This window comes from Melanotaenia boesemani, chromosome 16 (assembly GCF_017639745.1).
Source record: "Melanotaenia boesemani isolate fMelBoe1 chromosome 16, fMelBoe1.pri, whole genome shotgun sequence".
Lineage (NCBI taxonomy): Eukaryota > Metazoa > Chordata > Actinopteri > Atheriniformes > Melanotaeniidae > Melanotaenia > Melanotaenia boesemani.
The window spans coordinates 11,262,219-11,278,529 of record NC_055697.1 but is presented as its reverse complement, the minus strand read 5'-3'; the positions used below and the strand labels follow the sequence as shown (position 1 = coordinate 11,278,529).

At 40.1% G+C, this 16,311-nt stretch overlaps 1 protein-coding gene across 2 annotated transcripts in view; it reads left to right on the top strand.

Annotated features, from left to right (window-relative positions):
• Nucleotides 1-16,311, top strand: part of disc1 (DISC1 scaffold protein) — a 49,016-nt gene that overhangs the window by 16,978 nt on the left and 15,727 nt on the right. For both annotated transcript variants that reach the window (XR_006013207.1, XM_042010098.1), the window contains exons 9-11: nt 579-681; nt 856-1,044; nt 11,549-11,609. Coding sequence is in view for 1 of the 2 variants with exons in the window: in XM_042010098.1 (XP_041866032.1) it covers nt 579-681; nt 856-1,044; nt 11,549-11,609 (353 nt within the window). In the remaining variant the exon portion in view is untranslated. The remainder of the gene's footprint in view (nt 1-578; nt 682-855; nt 1,045-11,548; nt 11,610-16,311) is intronic.

Here is a 16,311-nt window from a genome sequence, read left to right as displayed (position 1 = left end):
TCTGTGGGGGTAAAACTCCCTGGAGATGTTATGCCATCTTACGCGACTGCCTTTGCACAGAACTGTGTCAGATTCAAGAAGAAAATGCATCAGAAAATCCAGCTCCACATCTCTTTGAACCATGAAAACAGTTCCTCTAAAGGAAGCAGCGCTTCATGGGGATTGTATGTGACCGTTGCTCAAAGTGTATACATTAAAGAAGAGAGGTTTAAAGGACAGACTGAGAGCAGATGGAGGCCAGAGAGCCTGCATTTGAAGTTCTGCTGGATCTCCATCACTTTTATGGAGATTTCACATTTCCTGTCTGTCCATATGACAGGAGAAGCACTATCTTTTTAAAGGTTATATACAAGGTAACATAAAAGCATTAATGCTCTGCTGTGTAGTCAAAGCAGGGCAAACAAAGGGCTTAAAATGAAACTGTAATATCTTGTAAGATTGAGTGTCAAGTAGAAACTGAATAAGGAATAGGAAATGAACTTTGGATCCTGTGGGATCCATGTGTCTGCAAAGGTTTTGGTGGTTATTACCCTCCCCCAACTCTCTCCTCTGCATCTTCTTCTCCTTCTTATCCCCAGGTGGTCATGAGTCAGAGGCTGGGCAGCAGCTTGAGGAGGAAAGTCAGCGAGACTGAAGCACAGCTTTTGGCCCTGCATGAAGCCAAACTGGCGGCCATCTCTGGTAACTTTCCACTCAGCTCCACCCCAATCCATCCCTGCTACATTACACATCCTTTATTTACCTCATTTACTTGAATCGCTCACCATTATCCTCACATAATTACGGCATTAACGGCCAAGGATCTCATTAATGGGCGGTGAAAGCGTAATGTCCTCCTGTGGTGCACTGGTGCAGGTAATGACTTCAGCAGCGCCAAGGAGCTGAAATCTGAGATGAAGGTGGTGTACCTGGAGCGGGACCGGCTGGAGGCGTTGGCCAAGAGGCTGCACAGCCTCAGCTCGGGGAGCAGTCAGGAGCTGGCCAGGATGAAGGAGCAGCGGCAGCACCTCAGGCAGGAGCTGGAGCAGCGGGAGGCCCAGCATGGTGAGTCACTGAGGCCAGTGCTGCTGTGCTGCAGGCAATCTCATGTAAATATAAAATCAACAAATAAATCTTATTCCGGTAATAATTTTGTGAGGTCAGAAAATATGTACAAATGTGCTTTCTTGTGTAGAATATAATGAGAGGATTATAGCCATGCCTAAATTTTACTTTTACGGTAAGGTGGGATGTCAAACTTAAGGGCCGCTGACCTGCAGGTTTTAGATGTTTCCCTGCTTCAACACTCTTGACTGAAATTAATGGGTCCTTGTTCAGAACTTGACAATAATCCATTTGATTTGAAACAGGTGTGTTGGAGCAGCAAAACAACAGCAAAACATGCAGGACAGGACTAGAGTTTGACACGTTCTGCAACCATACAGCTAACATGAGGATATATGGCATTACATCGCTGCCAAATACCTTGATGAGTGTACCAAATACCCCGGTGAGCGTATTTATCAATTCAGCAGCGCATTTCTTAATCGAGAGAGTGCTTTGCTCTGATCGCAGGAGTTTTTAATTACTCGCGGAGGGGGGATATGCTCGCTGTGTTCACGGCCCTGCTCATCAAAGTATTTGGCAGCGATGTAACGCCATAAGGATAACAATAAAACTGGCTGCACAAAAGATTAAAATCTATGTTAAAATAAAAATGTCCTTCATAATAACTCATAATAACTTAAAGGTAAAGGACGGGCCCATAAAAAATGTTAAGGTAATTATTGATGATGCTCTTTAAGCGCACTGAGCTCAGAGTTCTGTCTTCAGGATACAAAAGATGATGATACAAAGTAAACTAAGGCAACATGAAGAAGGGTGTGAAGACACTGTGCCATGCTTTGTTCTCTCTTGTAACAATGAGGAGATCTGGTCTGTTGCTGCTAATCTATTTCACACTTCTTACTGACTAATTCTCTAAGGCAGATGAGGCTCATTAATGTTGCAGACGCTGTGAAGACCTGTCTGCCGTGCTAAAGTTTCAAACAAAGCTGAAGTAAATATAGCTGATGGCCACATCATTCAACTATCCTTAGTCCAAACTCAAGAAGTGCATTTTCAGAATTTTCTATTTGGTTACTACAGAATATAATTGGGGTTATTTAATGCTTTTTACACCAGTCAGCCACAACATTAAAGCTACTAACAGGTGACGTGAGTAGTATCAATCATCTCATGGCATTGTAGTGCCCTGTTGCGAAAAGTTGGGTGCTGTCATGCACATGGAAACCACAAACTAAATCTTGTTGTAGTACATCCTTGTTTTTGGAAGCGGTTCACCCCAGAGGGCAGCTGCTTCCACCAGCAGGGCAGTGTGCTTGAAAAAACATTTAAGGAACAAATCACAGAACTCAGCAAAGAACCCAAGCTGTTGACCTGACCTCCAAACTCATCACTCCAATCAGGCATCCCCAGGTTGCAGTATTTCACATCTGACAGATAAAGGTCCCACAGGACCCAACTGATCTATTGCTGACATTCACAGAACACCTTAAATGGCCCGGTTTCTTTGCCCTGGTGGGTCAGAGCCATTTTGGCATCATATAAAGGAGCCACTGATGGTTTCATTTGTTTTAATCTGTTTACATTATAATTACTTATTAACAGTGAACTAAAGAATTGCAAGTATAAAATTAATATAACTATTTTCTGCCTAGAATATTTAAGGAGTTGAAAATGAAAAGATAGGTTGTAGAAATCCTTCAAAAATGCATGAAAGCTGCAATTGAGTTGAATCATATGTTTCTCTTAGATACCCTTCAGATTTCACTTAATTTGTTCCATTAACATAAAACTTTTTAGTTTTGAGTGATCATTTTAAAATATGAACATGAATAAATCTGCACTACCTGAAAGAGCCGAAGAGGCTTTCCAGCTGCCCACTGAGATGAGGAAACATTCTTTTATTAGCATATTTTTTAAGGTGGCTTTCTTACTCTTTTAAATCTAAATTCAAATGTGAGTCATGAAAACTCTTTTAAAGACAAGGTCTCTCTTCATGTTGCCACACACTGTGAGGACATCAATGACTTTTCTCCCAAATGAAGAAGAAGTGATCTGCTGTCAGTGGGGACTCGGCTTTTAAATGAGTTAGCAACAGGACTGGCAGTTGTTAAGAGGAGGGGTGGGGGTGGTGAAAGGGGTTCAGGGAAAATGAGCTTTAGATTGTGTTAGAAGACTAGTTACCTTCAAGCCACTTTGTGCACACATGATGAGTCAGAGTTTGGACACTTTGGCATCTAGTTCTTAAACCTTGTATGCTGCATAAAGAAGGGGTTTTTTTAGGGTATTGATTTGGTATGCTGGCTCTTGCAGAGATCTAAATGGGTTTTGACGGCACCACCTGCAGTGCTGCTCTCTGCTCCATCAGTCATAGAGAGATTTCTGAAAAAGGTCACCTCCCTCTCCGAGGTGCTGAGACAGGAACACCGAGTAAAAAAGGGGACAGCAGGTTGTAAAGGACTGGGAACAGGAACTCTGGCTCAGGCTCTTGCTGCAACCCCAAGGCATACATCACCCACCTGGATTCACTTTTATCTAATGCATTAAGGTCTGGAGCTGCAATGACATTCCTTCTATTGTTTTTCTTCAATTGCACCCTTTCCTGTCACTAGGGGGCACCCTTTTATTGTTGCATGTATGATAATGCACAGACTTGTTTTCTTTATTGAGAGTCCATAATTGTGTACCTTTTTTTTCAGAAACCATCTGTTTTTACATTGAAATAACTTTTTTATTATTTCATTTCACATTGTACATCAAACTCTGCCACCTACCTGGATTGTTGTTGCTAAAATAGACAGGGAAAAACAAGATATGCTTAAGTTCACCACAACCACATAAACACAGAATAATGCAACTCTGAGGAAGTACAGAGGCTGGGAAGCCAGTGACATGCTGAAGCTCGAGCTAAACAAAGGAATGGCAGTCAGGTGGGCAAAATGTCACACAGAGGAAAACGAGTTAATGACTGGTTGTGCGGCTTGATTAAATGCACAAGTGGGCGCACACAATATGGCAGAAGGTACAATTTATCAATGTGTTGGAGACACCAAGAAAAGGGGCTCATTAAACTGTCATTCTTTTTGGTAATAAGGGGGTTAGCGCATGGTTGCTGGTAACTGATAGCCCACAAACAGCACATTACTACTCTTCAGCTGGAGGGGATTAGAAATTAGTGTCAACATCAAGATGGCCACCCTTTTGGTTTCTGAGGCTTTTCTAGCGAACACATGTGTTACTCGTTTCCTCTTATGACAAGATAACAATATGCCTGTTCATAGCGTGAGTTCTGCAACAGCACATACTTCTGCTGATGACTAAATTTAACCATATACATTCAGTAAAACTACACAGCTTCAGCTTGCTTGTTGAGCGTCTCCACCCAGAATGCTGTGTGGTGTGGGGGCTTTTTGGCCTGGGAGCCATTATGTCCCTAATTGCTTCTGGCGTGAGTGTTGATGAATACCAAACTAGAGGTTTGATTCCCTGCTGAGAGTATAATTTTGTCCCTAAGGGAGAGGTCTATTGATGCTAAATTTACAAGTAAATAATTGAAGAGCTGAATAAGATGAGTAAATGACCCTGGGAGTGAGGACATTTTAGTGCGGGGGTAGCATCAGAGTGTGTTCTTGATTTTTCCAAGTGTTCTTGTAATGCTTATTTAATGCTGTTAGTACGCTGGCAGAACATTGTGTCGCTGTCAGGTAATTTGGCTATCTGTGATGCAGGTGGCAGGTTTTCCGCTTCACATGGCTGCACTGTAACACATTTAATTAATGTGTTTCTTTTTAAGTATGTGTGTGTGTTTTGCTGGATCTCCACCGTATTTTCTTACACATACAGCTCCCACTACTTTGGCAGAATATGGAGCATATTGAGGCCAAAGTCAGCTGCGCTGTGGTCCAGCAGCTTAAGTGTACGTCACAATACTGTCACTCAATGTTATTTAACAACTGCAATTTTCTCTTAGTGCAGAGCCAATAGTGAAGGCATGGACATATATGATTTATTCATGACGCTGCCACTTTCAGGGTGCTTCTGTTGAGTACATGATGGAGCATATGATAGCTCTTCTCCTAAAGAGCAGCTGAATGATTGAGAGGTGGTGGTGAAGTGGACCTGGCAGAATGTTTGTCTCTGAAGTTTGAGCAGTATTCAGTTTCCCTGTGGCTCAAGAGAAGATGCGATTCTATTGTGAATTTGTCATGAGTGTCATAATCTGTCTCGAAAAGGTGAAATGAAGACAAAGAAAGGCTGATTTAGATAAAAGTACAGTCAGGCTGGAGGAATCTATTTCATTTCTGTAAAAACATGCTGGGACTCAAATGGAGGCTAAGCTTGGTAAATCATGTTTTATATCACCTTCTGTTGTATTTGTGATAATAATATAGCTTTTGTCAGTCCACCACAGGAAATGCCAGCTGACTTTTCCATTAACCATTTATAATGTGGTTCTAATATCTCCAAAATGGACACTCATTATTTTCAGCTGTTTTTTGTGTTAATTGTAATTACTAACAATGTTATACGATAAAACAAAGATGATAGCCGTGTCAGGAAAAGTCTGCTGGCTCATAAAGATAGATAGATAGATAGATAGATAGATAGATAGATAGATAGATAGATAGATAGATAGATAGATAGATAGATAGATAGATAGATAGATAGATAGATAGATAGATAAAAGAACTAAGATTTGTTGCAGACGTCAGGTTATCTGATAGTTTATTAGGAGCATGGAGCCACATAATCTTAAAAGTCTTTGTGGCTTATATGGCATATTTATTTATTTATTAGGTCCACTTTGCTAGTACTTTGCTGTACCCTTTTTTTTTCCTTCAAAGATGCCTTGATTCTCTGTGACATAGATTCAATAAGGTATTGGAAACATTTCTTTGAGACTTTTGGTCCATGTTGACATTATAACATCAGGAAGTAGATTTGTCTATTCATCCGTGATGAGAATCTCCCGTTCCACCACATCACAAAGGTTCTCTAATGGATTGAGATCTGGTGACTGTGGAGGCCATTGGAGTAGAGTGAACTCATTGTCATGTTCAAGAAACCCGTTTGAGATGATTTGAGTTTTGTGACATGGAGCATTATCCTGCTGGAAGTAGTCATCAGAAGATGCTACACTGTGGTCATAAAGGGATGGACATGGTCAGCAACGATACTCAGGCAGGATGTGTGTTTAAACGTTGCTCAGTTGGTACTAAGGGGCCCAAAATGTACCAAGAAAATACCCCCACACCATGACACCACCACCACCAGCAGCCTGAACCATTGACACAAGGCAGGATGGATCCATGTTTTCATGTTGTTTATGGAGGATTCTGAGACTCAACAGACCAGGCAACATTTTCTCAATCTTCTATTGTTTAATTTTGGGGAACCTTTGTGCATTGTAGCCTCATTTTCATGTTCATAGCTGACAGTAGTAGTTGTAGGAGCCATTTATATTTACCCTTTATGGTGTATTTATTTAGCCCCTTGGTGGGAGTATTGAGTTGGTGGACCACTGAGCTGGGTGTGTCACATGGGTGATTACAAACAACAGGTGATCTTAACTATAATAAATGAATGGTAGTCATGCATTTTAATTCACAAGCACTATGAATTTTAAGCAGCAGAATCCAGTTTTTTCTGACCTCTGAATTTTCTAATGAATGAGAACATCACCAAAAGAAGCTTAAAGTTTAGACAATTGAATCCTCTGCTAGGTGTTGAGAACAGTTGCCATCCACACAGAGGCAGACCAAGTGGCACCTGAAGTGGTCTTCTGCTGCTAAAGCCCATCTGCTTCAAGGCTGGGCGTGTTCCTGGCGTTTTGCATACCTTGTTAGCAATAAGACGTGATACAAGTTACTGTTGCCTTTCTATCATCTTCAATACGTATGCCCATTATCCTCTGACCTTTGACATCAACAAGGCATTTTCATCCTGACAGCTGCTGCTCAACCGATATTTACTCCTTTTCAGACCATTCTCTGTAAACCTTAGAGATGGTTGTTTGTAAAAATCCCAGTAGATCAGGAGTTTCTGAAATACTTAGCCCGTCTGGCACCAACAACCATGTCAAGTTCAAAGTCTTTTAAATCCCCTTTCTTTTCTATTCTGATCCCTAGTTTGAACTTCAGTGTCCCGAAATGCATAGAGTTGGTGCTATGTGATGATTAGTTTTTTGCGAACAGATTAATCTAATAATAATAATAATAATGGATTAGATTTATATAGCACTTTTCAAGTGACCAGTGAGTGTATTTAATCTCCAGAGCCAATCAATGCCTTGTACACCAGTAATATTTCAAAATCTATTCTTTTTAACGAGAATGTGAGTATTTTTATTAAGAGTATAGCATGCTGGCATTTGCATTCAGCCTTTTGTTAAAGTACTTAAACATTTTAAGTACAGCCTGTCAGAAAACTCTCCATTTTGTTTAGACTGAATTTTTCTCCTAGAAATGACAGTGCTAAAATCAGAAATGTGTTTTTGTGGAAAATGAATTCACTTAGGGCTCCACAGAAAGCCTGGGAAATAATAAGATGTAGATTAATGGAGCAAGACTGTGAGCAGGTGAAGTGGCTGTTTCACAGTTTTTATGAGTTTTTCCTCACTTTTACTAAGAGAAAATGCCGTTTTGCAGCCTGCATAATTGGATTTAAAATTCACTCTTTACTGTTCTTGACTTGATAATGGCAGTTAGTGTGTCTTAAAATTTCAGCCAAATCCACCCAGGATTGATATTTATATCTTCCCAAGAACAGAGTTGGCACGCACTGCCAATTTTCTCTCTTTTTTCTGTCAAATTAATTGTCTTTGTTGTGGATTCATGCAGAACGCCACAGTATGTTACACTGTGTCAGCGACTGCTGGAGCATCATGGGTTATTGAGTGTCTGTCCTATACCAGCCGTTCCCTCTTCCTCCATTAGCTCTCCTGCTGTTACATTCACATACATTCCTACAAGGTGTCTGCATATGCTGACTGTGCGTTTGTGTAACCTGCAGCGTTGTCACGTTCAAACAGCCCAGACGGAGCTCAAACACATTAATCACAGTCAATGCCTTCAGCTCAGTTACAAAGACACACAATCTTGTCTGTCAGGCTTTTATAACTCAAATATCGATGGTGCTGCGTTAGCACAGAGCTGTATGTAATTTGTTTAAAAACACGAAAGCCTCACAAACAGCGAATGCCTTTGTTATTACAAAGCGGCGAATAGATTAAAGCATTATTCACCATTAATTAGTCAGCTGTTCAGATGCTCATATAGCAGAAGCAAATCCAAACGCATTGGATTCATTCATTTGTGCAGGCTCATCAAAACTCATAACTTTAACATTGGGATTTTTACATCGGTTGTGTGATAGATCTCCATCACAAGCTTGTTGATCTATTATGTTTTTAAACATTATATCTACTTAACGGAAGTAACAGCTTCTTAATTAAGATATTAAATTATTATTTGACCTATATGGAGTTAATGACCTCTTAACAGCCCAGCAGCCTCTCTACCTCCCAGAAGTGTCTCATTTCTGGTTGTGTTATGAATGAATGGCCTCTTCGATTTTGGCCGGGGCCCTTGGCAGCAATCGGAGATGTCTAACGCCTGCTGAGATCACTGGTGTGAGGGGAGGCTGAGCTCATGAATTTCCAATGTAGGCTCTGTGAGCGCCTTTGTGAAGTTCCTTCAACACCAAACATACTGCTGCATGTATCGAGGAGAAGCCCAGTGCCTGCCTTTATGGGCTTTTTAGTGCCAATTTTGTTCGCATGGCCTGCCAGTGACAGCAGCCCTCCTGTGGACTTACAGGAAGTGGTAATATCACCCGGCGCTCTGGTTCCACTGAGCGCAGGAGGAGGCTCTGCTGCTTTATGTTTGTCCCATCCTATTAAAAAGATTATATTATTCTGACACGCCTTGCCGGGCGTAATAGTTTTGCCTCTGGTTGGTATGGTAACAGGATGGTGTATGACTCTTCTCTGTGTACAACAGAGTAAAGATAAGACTATTTTTACTCTGTTGTACACAGAGAAAAGCCATACACCCGTACAGTATTAAAGGTAAACAGTCTTGTGGGTCTCCAATCTTAATCTGCATTCATATCCACCTTCTTTATTGCTAACCTAATTCATAAATCAGGCTCATGTGCAAGCCATAGCCTACTTTGTCATCTTGTATCTTTATGCTATGTGCCATCACAAGTCAGACTTAATGCGCACATGTATTATTCACTTGCTATTTCCTTGCATGCTGCCTAATGGAGCCAGCATGAATGGAAGTTGACAAGAGAGACTGTGTCAGGTAGGATAGGGTCTCACATAGCAATTAGATGATGGGTAGTAAGTGAGCTGTCTGGTTTACCTGCACCAGAACTTCCCAGCAGACATGTGATATCTCCTCCTGCTGCTTCCCTCTTTACTTTCACTGGGCAGGTTTGGCTACTTTGGGTTAAAACAACTTTTTGGATGAGGTCTGCTATTGTGACATGCGCATGCACCCATCATAAACACTCATACTGTCTCCATTTCAGTTATTTTGGAGTATCAACAGTAATATTTGTGTGTGAATGCTTGGGAGTGTGTCACATCCACTTTCTCCTAGACATTTTCTTTTCTCTCCTGCTGTGCCTGGCTCCAAGCCTGTCACATCCTCAAGATGATGCTGTCTAATAACCATCATCAAGACGATGATACAATTATATTTCAAACCTTGGTGTGATTCAGAACATCCAATTAGGTGACTTTGTCTCTGTGTGAGTTCTTGTCAATGTGAGCAAACTGAGTGGCATTAACTTTGAGTAGTTTCCAGCAGCTTTTGGGTTTTTTTTATTTTTCTTAAGATTGGCTCAGACTTCTTCTGACCTTTGATCATGTCTTATGAACCCACCATTCACTCAGTTAAAAAAGGAGTGAAGTACTGTTATTGGTTTTTGAATCAAGAGTGAGATTAAATATTTGGTAAAGCAAAAATGATGCTACAATAATGCCAACATGTTGGCTTAGCTTAACAGAAAACCAAAAAATGGAGGAAATAGCTAGTTTATCCTTTCTGTTACTGACAAGTTGACTTATTTTTAGATTACAGTGAATGTTTTCACAAGAATAAAGGGATAAATAAATCCAATATTTTCCCAGAAAATAGCTCTGTCAGTAGAAATGTCTCTTAATCATTTCATGACCTCTTCGGTTTGTCTTATGACCTCTTTGGGTGCTCTTGACTCTGAGGAAGGAACCTCTGCAGCAGAGCGTGAGAAAGCACAGATTCAGACTGTAAAGATGTTGGAGTTGGCAGATTTATGAAGCACGCTTTGTTGATCTGTATGTTAGTAAAAAAAGGAGGAGGGTTGGTTTTGCAGCATGTGTGCATTTACAGTTAACCTCAAAATCGTTCATACCCAATGCCATGTTTTGACTCATATTGAAATACATTCTGATTATGGAGAAAACCATCAGAAAGTTAGAAAAACATGGCAGCATTTGTCAAAGAGACTGATGTAAAACAGGCAACTGAAATGGTTAACAGAGAACAATATAGAAATTGTGGAATCTGAAGCTGAATCATATCCAGGATCAGCAGAGGCAAAAAAAAAAAACAAAAAAAAACAGAGTTCTGGTAAGGAAGCCTTTCAAACTCAAATACTTGGAGATAATCACAGAAGAGGAGTGGTTCAAAATCCCAACATAGACCTTAGTGAAGCCTGTTAGCAATTACCAGAACGGTTTGATTTCTGTGAAAGCAAATAAAGGCTTTACTATTGATTACTCAGAGAGACTTTGAATAATTTTGGACACTGTAGTCTCTATTAAAAAAGAATTTAGCCCAGAGAAACCTATTGGTCAAATAAAAATTCTCCAATTTTCCTCGGGTGTGAATTGTTTTTGAGCTTAACTGTACATACGTGGTGCTATTTGATAAAAGTACATCCCTTTGTTTTCAAGGATCTCCTGCTGTGGGGGCCATATTCTCATGTTTCATACATGAGCTCATTAACGTTGCTCAGATTGCCCTCCTCTCCACCCTGAATGACGCTCAGCAGCCTCCGTCTGCCTCCTCAGGCACAGCTCTCTGCAGGCAGAAGGGCACAGGAAGCAACATAAGCTATCCATCCAACTTATGCCCCAAAGAAAATCTGGCAAGATATAAGGAGCTACGCCATAATAAAATCCCCTTTTATCCTCAGGCCGTCTACTATTTTATCTCCTGTTAGAGCAGAGGGAGTGATCCTTCCTCAACTGTGTGTTATGTTAAGAGAGAGCCAGCTGGTCCTCTCTTCTGAACTGAACTGTATTGTACTGTTGCAGCTTTTCTGCACAAGACCATCCCAAGTGGGATGATGACTGCCTTTGCTAAAAGAGTTTATGTGTAACATGGATAATTACAAGTGAGTGGTATTAGATTTGCGATTTGTTGCTAGGATACTGCATCACTACCAGTAGAAGTAACAAATAAAGGTACAAGTAATCTGTTGTTCTGCTTGTGATTTTCTCTCCACACAGAAAGCCGATTGAAGGAGAACACAACGAAGTACATGGAGCTGTTGGAGGATAGATTGCACAGGTATGGCTGTTCCGTGTTGTCTCGCTCTTCTAACACATGTTCCCACAGGGCTAATAAACAGGAAGACATAAACAGAGCAGCAGCCTCCAAGGAATTTCCTCTCACCTCAGTTGTCCTCTAACCAGATCACGTTCTCCTCAATACATCATCTCACACACAACATCATACACTCACACCTTTTCTTTCTTAAGCTGTTGTTTCCCTTTCTCACATTTCACTCTGTCTCTCACCTGCACGATTTGTCTTCCAATTCTCACCCTCTTGCATATTTTCTATATTTGTCCTTTTTTTTTTTTAGTCCTGTACGTCAGCTTGTCTTCCTCCTCTGTGTTAGTCATATAAAAGACAACCAAAACCTTTTGTGTGTCTAATTGCTTCTACCTGACTCTAATAGCTTCTAAATCTCTGAGGACAGTAATGTTGGGTTACAGGCAAAGTCTGCCTGACAGATCAGATGAGGATGTGAAACCTGGTCCGTCTTTGAAACCATACACCTTTTCGGGCTTCTATTTGTACTCCATTAAAGCTGCTTTGCTTGTCTCCTCAAGAGTTTTGGCAGCGTGAAATAGAGCCTGTAATATTTTTGTGTACAACATGTCCACTGGGCTTATTTATAAAAGACTCTTGTATCAGAGAATCTGTTCCTCTCCTTATCCTGGTTTATTGTGTGTGTGTGGGGATGGCTTTCTGGGTTGCATCCTTTGAGAGGCAGGGTCACCTCTTTGGATGGCAGCCAGGAATTGGTGGCATACAGGGATGCACAGAGCGGAGGTCTGCATGGTCAAAGAGCAACATGGTGCAGTCTTTGTGCCCAGCAGGGAAGCATGCCTCTGGACCTTTTCTGTCAGTAGGGCTGATGGCTGCTTTGTTGTTTGTGTATACTCATTTTTTTTTAGAAAGCACCTGTCTGCATCATGTAACAAAGTGAAAAAAAATTGACAGCACTATTGACTACCTGTAAGAGGCATACATCAGTGTTTTAAAGAAAAATGGGTAAAAGCAGAGCCTGTTATTGTGGGCTATACTGTTACAGTATAGCCCACAATAAACCAGATCAATAAAGAGTGAGAGACAGACAGTACTGAGAAACCTTTAGAAGGTTTTTTCAGCTTCAACACAGATAAATCAAAATGAAACAAACCGTTAACTCCTAGTACTGATGCTTGGTCAGAAGCCCACTGCTTTTTGATTGCAAAGGGTACCAAAAGTGTCACTAAACACTAAACAGTGTTTCCAGTTGGAACAATGCATGCAAAGCTTTCTTCAATAAATTTTTTTATTTAAATATTTTGTATAGAGTACAGGTTACTTTGAATACATTATTTATAGTTAACCATTTTTGTAACGTTAAGCAAATACTTTTGTACTTTTAATGAAGAAGCAGCTGCGGTAGTTGGGGGGATGGCTACTGCATTTGAGATTCAAAATGTTAACATTGTGCACTTATACAGCCATCATTCCTTCTGGTTTAGCACAGCGGACTACTCCATTCAAACTACTGGTGTGTTGTACATAAACAAATAAGTTACAGCCAACATTATTAATCCCAGTTTGACTAGTTTTATATCGTATAATTTTTTCATTTTATAGTTTATCCTATGCTGTTTAAAGAAAAGATGAACAACTTGACCTTTTCATGTCAGAGCCTCTGATCAAAATCCTGATCTTAAATTAAACTTTCTTGTTAAGATAAACAGCAAACCGGTTCTTTAATTGTACCTCATCCCTTTCATGTTTTTGTTATGCTGCTGCTTTACTGTATGTAGTGTATAGTTGAATTTATATTTTTGTATATAGGTAAAATGCTCTGTAAATAGTATAGACCACTATATGAGTGTTTTATTTATCGCTTTCTACTTATTTTATTGCTGTATTTTATTACTTTTACTTATCTTCTTCCTACTAGAGTGACAACATCTGCTAGCAAAACATTCCTTATATGTGTTACATACTTGGCAAATAGAGCTGATTCTGATTCTGTTTAACGATGTATTACGTGCTCTTGAGCCATATTCAGAGACATTTATGTTGCCTCGGCTACAGTAGGAGATGCAATGCTGCCTTGTAATTTTTACTTCCAGTACAACTGCAATGCTCTGGAATATGATTTGGGCTCGGTACTTCATCAAAAGATGACAAATCAAAATAAAGACAGAAAGAAAGGAATTGAATAACAGCAGGGTTAAGGTTGGATTGAAATTTTAATGTCGTATTTGGGAATCGTGTTTATCCTCCTTTTCCCGTCCAACTATCTTAAGTAGTCTGAATTACTTTTTTTGATAAGCAAACATTACCAAAAGATTCCTGTTGGCAAACCAGTGTTTCACTGCTGCAGGATAACTGGTAAAAAAAAAAAAAAAAATCTATGTGAAGATTAAAAAGTGCTGTTCAGATGCATAAGTCTGTTTTTACTCCATTAAAGCTTCTTTGCATGTCTCCTCAAGAGTGTGCCATTTGATGCAAAATCTCAGTCTAATTCAAAACCCTTTCAAGCTCTGTCACATTTAGGACTATTTCTACAAACAGTTGTTCATAATAACAAAGCACATACATTGTTTGTGGTCAGATTACTGTCTGATAGAGGGAGAACCGTTGCTTCAGCACACCACCAGTCAGATATTAATGATGATGTTCCCAGACAGATGTTATTTCACATCGAACAACAACAACTCTGAACTGAAGTTTGCCAAAAGACGCCCATACCCTCAGCCTGGAGAGGAATCTTCTGATCTGATGAAACAAAGACTGTATTATTGCTGACCAAATTTCCACCAGCATGTCTTCTAGAAACCAGGCAAAGAACATCCCCTCATTAATACCCTCCCTCCAGTCAATCGTCATGATTTCAGAGAAGATGTTACAGAGACTGAAAGACTTGTCACTGTGGGGGATAGTTGCAGAAACATGTGGAGTAATCCTGAGTGTAAACCTTTTCTAGAAAGCTCAGGATCAATGGGGAAACTTGTTGAAAGTTCTGGCCTCAGCTACAAATCTATAAAGCTTCATGTTTCATGATGTGCAGTTTGGCAATTTTTACTTATTTTTGCTTAAAAATAGATACAAACAAACTGCAGTCATCACTAAAATTTGTCTTAGTTTTTGTCTCAATGGAGGAATTTTTCAATTTCCAAAACAGTCCTTATAGGTTTTAAGCAGAGCGTTTATATTTTGCCCCTGTGTTTGTTTCTCCAATAGATACTTTTTTTTGCAGGAGCAGCTTTTTCTTTGTTGACAGTCATATGTGTAACTAGTTATATGGTAGAATCATATCAAAGGCCACCTCCTTTAGTAATTGCAGGATAATTTTCCTTGTCATCACATTTTGTAATAATTGATTGGCTCTCGCTCCTTGGATCAGCATTCATATCCAAAGGCGGTCCAATCATAAATGCAGATTTGATTTTAGGTGAGCACCAGTAGCTTCTTCTGCCAGGCACAGTGACTTATATTGTATCTGGCTTGATTGAATGTGCAGTTTTCCCACATAAGCCACCAACACACACACTCACACAGAGAGACAGAGCGTCCATCATCCACTGTAAATGTTATCAGTCAGCTCTAATGTACATTATCATTGATGGAGTGCCATGGCAATGGGAGGTAAGGAGAGCAGGAGGAGAGAAGGGAGGAGAGAGGCAGAATGGTGTGGTGAGATGTCTGGTAACCGTGGAGACGGATGATGTTGGAAAAAAAACCCAATTATCTTTTCCTTGCTAAAGACTAGAACAGGATGTTAGAGCAGTGCAGATGCTCTAAGTGTGTCACCAGAAAAAAATCATTCAAATTAGCAGCACCAGAGTTGTTTAATACATTATGTAGATTTTTCATTAGGAAACGCTTCTCCTGTTTGTCCTACTTTTATACTGTCATCCTTCTGTAGAGATTTGGCTGTTCTTTATCATATGCATTGAACAAACATCAAATCAACTGTCATATAAGTTATTAAAATGCTCAGACACTTCTTAGATGAAGAAAACAGTGAAAATATGCTTCACTGTCACTTGAAATACAGAAAATCTTGAATGTACAGAAGAAAAATGTGTTGCTCAACTGAATTCTATACTGTAAAAACTTCCCCAGGCAGCCCACCTTACAAACCCACATTCACCCACCATCTATCACATGTCCTCCAGCAGTCCTCGTCTTGTATTTCCACATATTATTAGCCCCTTAACACAGCTGGTGCTATTTGAGATGAAAATGCTGAAGTGAAACATTACCATCTCTCTTACCTTTTTTAATGTGTGAAAATCTAATTTTGTATAAGATTTTTGTCTACCTTCATGAAGGAAGAAAACATATTTATTTGTTATTTGAGATAACTAATTTCTTAAGATGATGGGGCTTATTCTACAACAGTAAAACCCAGTAAAAACAGGAGCTGCTTTTGCCTACATGATGCTGGGTGGAGCACAAAACATTAGTCAGACAGTATGTAGACCTGCGATGTGCCTTTTCAATCTGTACTGGTCCAGCCAAACCTGCCTGCACTGGCAGGACCTAATCAGTTGGCCCTTCGCTCAGCAGTTACAGTATATTTATAGTCCTTCCTCGACAGCTGTCTATGCACATACGTAATGCCTGGAGGAGAAAGAGCAGTCCTGTCAGTCAGCAGTCAGACAGGAGAGCATGGCGATTGTAGAAGAAGCGTGTCTGCCTGCTTCTCCTTTTTATTACTGGGCCATCAGCGTCACAGCAGCAT